Raw genomic sequence first — 7,905 nt, 5'->3', positions numbered from 1 at the left:
CGGCATCCGCGCGGCTGCAGGATCCGCCTCCTGCAGCCCACCTCGCTCTGAATTACACCGGACCCTTCGGCGCCTCCATGTGCCCGCCGCGCGGAGAGGGCTGGGGGCTCCGGAGTGCGTTTCCCGCGCGGGCCCGGGGCCTAAGAACCGCTCCTGCTTTCCTGGTAATGGCGGGGAGGATGGGCGGGGGCTCCGGCCTGTCCGGAACCCAAGGTCCCGGGGGTTTGCTTTGTTCGGAGATCGAGCTGGCGGTCCCTGCTCTGCTCTGGGTCTGAGCCATCGATCGCGCGCCCGGTTTCCGGCTGCATTACTATCCACGGACCCGGGCTGCCTGGCCCATCTCCCGCCCGCTCGCTCAATAGCTGCCTTAAATACCCTAGCTGTGTCTATGCAGGTCAGAGTGGAGTAGAACTGGGTGGATAGCCAGGGCCAAATACACAGCTCATTTGGATGATATAAGCTTACAAATACACAGCAGCAGAATTATTTCCACCCGCATTGCATTATCCAGATAATTCTCTCCATTTCTTGCCCCTCAAGACCCAGTTTGTGACACGGAGCTCTTTGTCTTAAAGTCCGTGAAGTAAATAGTAGTTTGAGGGCTTAAATCAGACAAACGGTTGGAAAATAGATGCAATCCTTGCCCAGATGCAGAGTTCAGCCTTACCCTGAGTATTTGGGTTGCCGCTCCCACCATTACACTCTCCTTGGCAGAGAGACCCAAGGATTTGTTGTTCAGCCATGGGGAGGAGGTTATAGTGTCTCTCCTTCTCTGATAGTCTCTCAGTTATTGACTCTTGGGACCTGTGTAGACACCACCCAACAAAGTACCTCCTCTCTCAGATCTGCAGTGTCTCTGGGACTAAATCAAGGGAATAAATTAAAGGCCAGTTATTCCTAACTTCTTTAAATTTACTCCTTTCTTTTTAGCCAGAAATGCCTTCACTGTTAACTCTCCCCCCCCGTATAGATGTGTCCTAAGAAGACCTTAGTCTCTGGCCTGGATTCACTGGGATTCAACACGCCCACCCCCGCCTTAATTCAGACGCAGGCGCAGCCACCCAGTCCCTCTCCCAGCTCATGGCTGCCAGAAGCTATCCTGTCCCCAGCTTTGCCTATACTCTGTGGGGGCCTTTGTATGAGTAACTCCCAAAGCTTGGGATCTCCTTCCTGTCCAAACCCCTCAGCTGCACAAGACAAGCTGTGGGTTAGGGGCTAAAGGAGAATGGGATTCAATCTAAATCTGTTAGTTTTTCTAGTTGCAGGAGTAAGGAAAAGAAGAGAGAGAGAGAGAGAGAGAGAGAGAGATTTCAAGGCAGGGGTGTGGCTTGGATACTGGGCTCTGTGGGGGCTCCTTATTCCAAAGTAGCCCCAGAAGGGTGGAGAAGGAATTTGGAGGAGACTCCATAATTGGAGCCAGGCTGTGAAAAAGGGAAACTCAGGGACCAGAGGCACAAGCGTGGAGGCAGAGGAAGGATGACCCACCCGGAAGGAAGGGGCAAGGTGGAGGTACAGAGGGCCCCTGGGCTCTGCTGGGACCTGGACTCTGGTTCTGCCCTGGGTCTCTGGCATGGCCCAGAAGAAGTTGCTGGCTGGGGAAGATGGAGCCTATCTCACCAGCTCCAAGGGGTTTTTAGTCCCCTGCCTATTCATTGTGCAGTGTTCAAAATGTGCTCTCAGAGTGAAGCCATGGGGTTAGACCATGGACTTGAAGTGTCCTTCCACCAACCCCTGCCCCCTATCCCAGGGCACTCCTGCCATCCCTGCTCCAACCTGCTAGAGTCCCTACTCTGGCTTCACTTCTGGGGATCCTGCAGCCCAGACTTCCTCTTTCTGGCCCTGAAAGTGGTTACAGTCTCCTCTGGGCTGTCTACATTATTTTTTATGGCCCCATGACTCCTTAGCTGTCCCTCTCTTCCCCCCCAACCTACTATCCCCCAATTTTCTCTCTGCTAGTAATTGCTTGGGACTAGAGACGGCAGCTCATGAACAGATCTTGGTTGCTCGTATGTTTTTGTTGCCCCTGCACCGTTCTTCCTTTATTATTATACACTTATTATTTTTATTATTCACCTGAACTGGAGAAAATAAAGTAGGGGACAGTCAGGAGCCTGGGAATCCCATTCTTTCTAGGCAGAAAAGACCATGTATGGGGACCCAGTTCAATTTTTTTTCTCAAAAAAATCACATCATCATTCAGTCATGTTTTAATTATTATTATTAATATTAATATGATGAAGCAACTCTGTACAAGGACTCTATAAAGGGAAAACGTGCTAAAGACAGACGTTTGACTAGGAGGGCACACTACAGAGAGCTGGGGAGGGCATCTACCCACAGAGACTAGACTAGGTACTAGCAAGGGACACAGAGAACAGGACACAGACTGACAGAGAAGCTCACGGAAGTCAAGTTTAAAGCGACAGGAAGAGACTATTGCATATCTTTACACCCCCACCCCCTTTGGAGTGTTCTGGTCTCTCTTCTCTAGTAGGCTGTGGGAGTCAGGCTGGAGGGGTGAAGCTTGAATCCAGCACCCCAGAGCTCACAAGGTCACAGGAGGGGCTGCACGAAGGGGTACATGGATGACCAGGCAAAGGGGAGAGTGCCTCACACTCAGGGCCAGCCCACAAGGGATTGTGCAGACAGCAGGAATGGCGCTGATTTCTGTGAACTTGTTGTATATGGGTGAAACAAGTTTATGTCAGTGGGGAAGTGTGGCAGGTGCCCAGTGGCGATGAGGGCATGTGATTGTACCGCCACTCTGCAGGGCTGCATTTGGGGACATGAGGCTGCCTGCTTACAAGTACTGTTGGGGGGGGGGTCCAGTGGGGGTGCCGGGCTCCGCTGTGCCTGCGTTTGCCCATGCCTCTGCACAGTCTTGTCCAGGGACTTGACGCTGTGTGCTGGTGGGAGAGCGGCAGGCTCTGTGGATTGCCATTGGAGGGGGTGTTAGGAGAGACTCTTCCAGGGCAGGAAGAACTCCCAAGCTGGCAGGCCAGTTCACAGTGTCCAGGCTGGGCTTAACTCTCATCAGCTCCCTGTTTCTGCCCTTCTTACCCCTGCAAGGGTGGGTGGGTGGGCAGAGGGGAAGTCGGGGGAACTCTCACCAAGAGGGATAAAAACGGAGTGCAGGAAGGTGCCGAGCTTCTCCACTGCTTCTCTCTCCTAAGCCAGCCTAGATATAGTGGGCTGGGGCTGGGGCCTGAAGGGGGCTTTGAATAAAAGGCCCTCTGCAGAAGAAGCCACTCTTTGGCTTCCGACCGGTTCTGAGGATGTGTCCCTCATTCAGCTCTGGTCCTTGTATTGGGCGCCTCGCCAGCCAGGGGGAGGCGGAGGCAGAGGAACCTGAGACAAAGGGCGACGTTGTGGGGTGGGGGGGGGGGGCGGGTGGAATGGGGGTGGGTAAAAGAGAGAAAGGAGTTGTGTGGGGGACTGCAGCGCCCCCCTCCTTCATTGTCACCAGCCTGGGAAACCAGGGCTGAGCAGGGGCCTCTGCGGCCGGTAGCCCCTTTAGGGGCAGATTCTCCTCCTGCCTCGTAAATTATGCCGGTCCAGCCTCTGGCCGGCCGTGACCGTGAACGCCAGCGGGGAAGGGAGAATCAGCGGCGGTAGCCGCGGCTGCCAGAAACTCTCCCGGCCAATCAATGCCGCGCTTCGCAGACTCTTTCACAGCCTCTTGGGCTTCCTGGAGGGCCAGGTGGGGGTCCCTGGGGTGGCTACTATGCCCGAGGCTGCGTCCGCTGGGCTCTCAATTCCGCGCTTGCGGCTTCCGGTCCGCAGCCGCCTAGGCGGCAGGAAGAGTGCCTGGCAGCACACCTGTGAGCGAATGGGCGGGCAGAGGCGTCGGGAGAGGGCTGGAGACTAGGAGACTTTTCAGGCAGCCCGCCCCAGAGGGGACTTAAGGCTGATGGTCGCCTTGTCCGCAGCCGGCTCTGTCAAACGCCTGTGCCTCGGCCGGCCCCTTCGGCCTCCAGGCCTAGAGGACCAGACCCCAGCGGACTTTACTGGGCATTAATGATCACTCTGTTCTCCCAAACCGCACTTCCTCCCAGGTTTCTCCACTTCCTCCTGCCCTTGCATAGCTACGCTGACCCCTGCCAATCTCTCCGCCGCCGAGGCTCCACTCTTGCTCCCTCCTCTCCACCTCTCTTAACCCCAACCGCTGGGAGTTTGGGGAGCCTCGGTTCCACTGTCCCCACTTTTGCCTACTGCAGGTTGACTTCCGACCACGGAAGGAAAGTGGTGGGAGGGGGGCGCCTGGATTACCTTTGCTCCAGCTCCTCAGCCCCGGGCCCAGTGCCCCGGTCCCACTGCAAACCAGTCCTTCCCCAGCACCTCAGCCTTCCCTGCCCCTATCCCCTGCCTGCAGCTGTGGGCTTCCTCTCTCCTTGGCTGGCTTCTCCCCTTCTCTCTGGGACCTGGCAGGGCCTGCTGGGGGTGTGTGGGAGGGAACCACAAACAAAACAGACAAGAGGATGTCCAGGGAGGGCCTGCCAGAGATGCCTGGCGTTCTAAGCGGGGACTGGGTCCCAGGCAGCGCCCCCTCTTGCTCCCTGCCAGAGACAGGCTCAGTCCGGGGCCGGTGCCCGTGTCTTGCCGCCTAAAAGAAGGAGAGAGCTTGCTCCCTCAACAGAAGTCTTTTCTTTTTCATTCTCCGGTTCTGAAACCAGATCTTGACCTGCTGGTCACTAAGATTCAAGCGGTCTGAGAGTTCCCTCCGGCGCTGCCGCGTGATGAACTCGTTCACCAGAAACTCCCCCTCCAGCTCCGCCAGCTGCAACTTCGAATAGGGCTTGCGCTTCTTCCGGGAGCGGCTGTGGATCGGGTACCAGGGCGCGCCTGGGTGGAGACGAACCGGCAGCGTTGGCCAGAGGACCAAGAGGTGACAAGCCCAGTGCCCTCGGTCCTTCCCCAGCCCTTTGCACCTTGGCCTAACCGCCCAACCCCAGGCCCCTGCTCTCCCATCTCCCATCTCCTCTCTTCTACGCAGACCCCCATCCCCATCAACTCTCCCACCTTCATCATCCTCTTTCCCCCCTTTCGCTCCTCCTGGCCTCCTCGACTGGACTTCCCACCGTAGTATCCCTGGACCCTCTGTGCTTCGAACCCCTCACTTCTCCCCAAAGCTCTTCTGCTCCCGGATATCCTGGCCCCTTCCTTTCACCTTCTCCAGGATGTGCTGGGTCCCTGATCAGCTAGAACAGACATGAATGAGCCAGTGGCCAGAGTAAACCAGGTCCACTGGCGTTTCTTAAGAGAGAGAGGAAAAAAATGTAGGTAACAGAGTCTGTGCGAAGGCGGGGGGTGAGGTCCAAGAGAGCAGAGACCAAGCTCTCGGTCTCCACCCCCCACCCCTAGGCCTGGGGAAGTCTAGGTCAGAATCCCCTTGGCCGGAGCTCCCTGCCCCCTCTAGCCAGCCGCAGGTCCAGAAAAGGGGAATCTCTCCAGTTCTTTTATGGGGATATTTACATGTTTATAGGCGCTCTCCCCACCCCGCACTTCTTTTTAAAAGAAGCCCTTCCTCACCACACATTCTGTCACCCCAGGCGGCCCTAGCTCAGTCCTACCCTGCCCGCCCCGGTGAGCTGTCCGGTCCTGAGTACGCCTCAAGAGTGGGCCGGGGTCCTTACCGCTGGCCGAGAGCCCGCCGCCGGGGTTTAAAGGCGATACCAAGCTGCCCGGGTCGCCGGCGCCGGCGCCCTTGTTGCCCTCGTTGAGCAGGGACGAACTGGAGTCGGATTCCAGTGACTGGCACGAGGGCGGGTCGTGCGGGGGTCCCGCGCCCCCGTCGCCGCCACCGCCGCCCGCCGCGTAGTCGTACTTGAAACCGAGCGCAGGGGGCCCCGACGGCTCCAGCGGCAGCAGCGCCGCCCCCGGCCCGACTCCTGGGCCCGGGTCGCGCCCGCGCTCCTCACGCTTCAGGCCCCCGCCGCCCTCGGCGCACGGCTCGCGGTAGTAACCCTTGCTGTCCTCCACGCGCGCCAGCTCGCACGTGCGGCCAAAGGGCGGGTTGAGCGACACCGGGCTGCCGAGATAGGGCTGCGGGTAGCCATTGCAGGGCTCCGCCGACGGCCAGGGCAGCGAGCACACGTTGTCACGGCGCGGGTAGGACAGCGAAGGCAGCCCTGGCAGCTGCGCCCCGGACGCGCGGAAGTTGGGGAAGTAGAACGTGTCTCCCGTGTGGATGTTCACCAGCGGCCCCACAAACCCGGGATTCAGGAGATTATGCTCGCCCATTTCCGCGGGGCCCGGCCGGCAGCTTCTACTTTATTGCTATCTGACATTAAACATAGTTAAACCTGCACCGGCCACCCATTGGCCATCCGGCTCACGTGGGCGCCGCCGCCAGGGGGATGGGTGGGGACAGCGAATCCCCCCACCTTGCACCAACTCCAACTTCCCCCTTCCCCACTCTGGGGTGGGGGGGGGGAGAGACAAAACTCGGGGGCAGATTTAGTCGCTGGTTTCTGGTTTTTAAAAATATCATAAAACCTAATGCAGACAGTGAGTCAATCGCCCGACCCGGGGCAAAAGGGAAAAAGCCACACCAAAAATCCCCGCACATACACACTTCTGCACCATGCACCCCCCCCCCCATGTATTATCTTCTCGCCAACAGCTGGCCAAGCACAGCCTGTCCCTCTTTAATTAGCTCCTTTATTAACTAAAACCGTTGGAATTTACAATATCTCCCCAATAAATTACTATTAGATATTGTGTCATATAAAGTTTACTGGCTGTTTAAGGAGACGGATGAGCCCTTTGGCTCGGGGTTTATTTACAGTAGAGGCGAAGTGGGGGTAAGGACAGGTTTCCCTGCCACGGTCTTTCCCAGCCCTGCTACTGCGGTACTCCCCCTCCTCAGCTCTATCTGCACAGGAATTTGGGGGGACACTTGGGGTCCTTTCCTCCAGGAAGGACTATGAGAGAATTGCAATGCTGGGTATTCCCACCTCCTCACCCCCCCCCCCAAGCTGGAAGCCACCCTAGCCTTACATTTCCACTCACCATTATAGGATGCATGCAGAAAGGAAGCAGGAAAAGGAGGTGCCCAGCTCGATGTGGACCTGACTACCTGCTCTTGAAAACCTGGGGGCCTGAACTACTCTTCCTTGTGACTTTTGTGGGTCACATGAGCTTCTGGGGGGTCTTCCGGAGTTTTTGCAGCAAGAGACTCTGGGACTCCAGCAGAGCTTGGGCTGGCCTGAGAGGCTCCCGATTCCCACTTCGGAGTAGACCCCCCCCACTCCAGAACCAAGAACCATCTAAGCCTGCCGCTGGGACCATCAGATGGCGGTGCCAATGCCAGTAGGTGTGCTGGGGGTGAGGGAGAGGGATCCGGAGAATGATCTTGTTGGGGGCTTAATATTATATTTACGGTGCTAACCTCGGCAGCTCCTTTCAGAAAAGGCTGAGAACCCGACGCTGGCCATTGATGAGATTAATCGACATCTGGAAACCACAATCTGATCTCAACCAGGTCCACAGAATACAGATAAGCGGATTAAAATGAAAAACAAAACAAAGCCTTCAGCACTAGGTGTATCCTATTGGTGCCTAGTAGACAAAATACTCGGATTTCTATTTGATTGTTTCAGGCTCCTCTACAATATGAACGGCTTTAAGTAATACAAAGTCCAACAGATAGTTCAGCAAACGTCTACATACGGGGAAGCATCGGAAGAGCTAGATGGAGGAACCGAGGGTCTCCGCGAGAATCGGGCAGAAAGCAACCCACGTAGGTGAAAGTTAAGTATCTGAGAATGAGCTGAACCTACAAAAGCAGATCTAAGCTGAGGCTTCTCATCTCCCCTTTTCTCCCTCTCTCCTCTGCAGGACGCGGCAAGAGAGAAACTAGATTCTTCGAATTCCACAGCTCGCCAGGCGATTTCATTTCCTAAA

The 7,905-nt window shown here is 56.6% G+C and overlaps 1 protein-coding gene across 1 annotated transcript; it reads right to left on the bottom strand.

The window, feature by feature from the left end:
• Positions 1-4,603: 4,603 nt before the first annotated feature.
• HOXC12 (homeobox C12) lies at positions 4,604-6,240 on the bottom strand. The gene is made up of 2 exons (XM_047867942.1): positions 5,634-6,240; positions 4,604-4,842 (listed from the first exon to the last, which is right to left on the bottom strand). Exons 1-2 carry the CDS (start codon positions 6,238-6,240, stop codon positions 4,604-4,606), a joined length of 846 nt encoding a protein of 281 aa, XP_047723898.1.
• Between the last annotated feature and the right edge of the window lie 1,665 nt (positions 6,241-7,905).

Source organism: Prionailurus viverrinus, chromosome B4 (assembly GCF_022837055.1).
Source record: "Prionailurus viverrinus isolate Anna chromosome B4, UM_Priviv_1.0, whole genome shotgun sequence".
Taxonomy (NCBI): domain Eukaryota; kingdom Metazoa; phylum Chordata; class Mammalia; order Carnivora; family Felidae; genus Prionailurus; species Prionailurus viverrinus.
The sequence above is the reverse complement of the archived record's forward strand: the minus strand, read 5'-3'. Positions and strand labels throughout refer to the sequence as shown.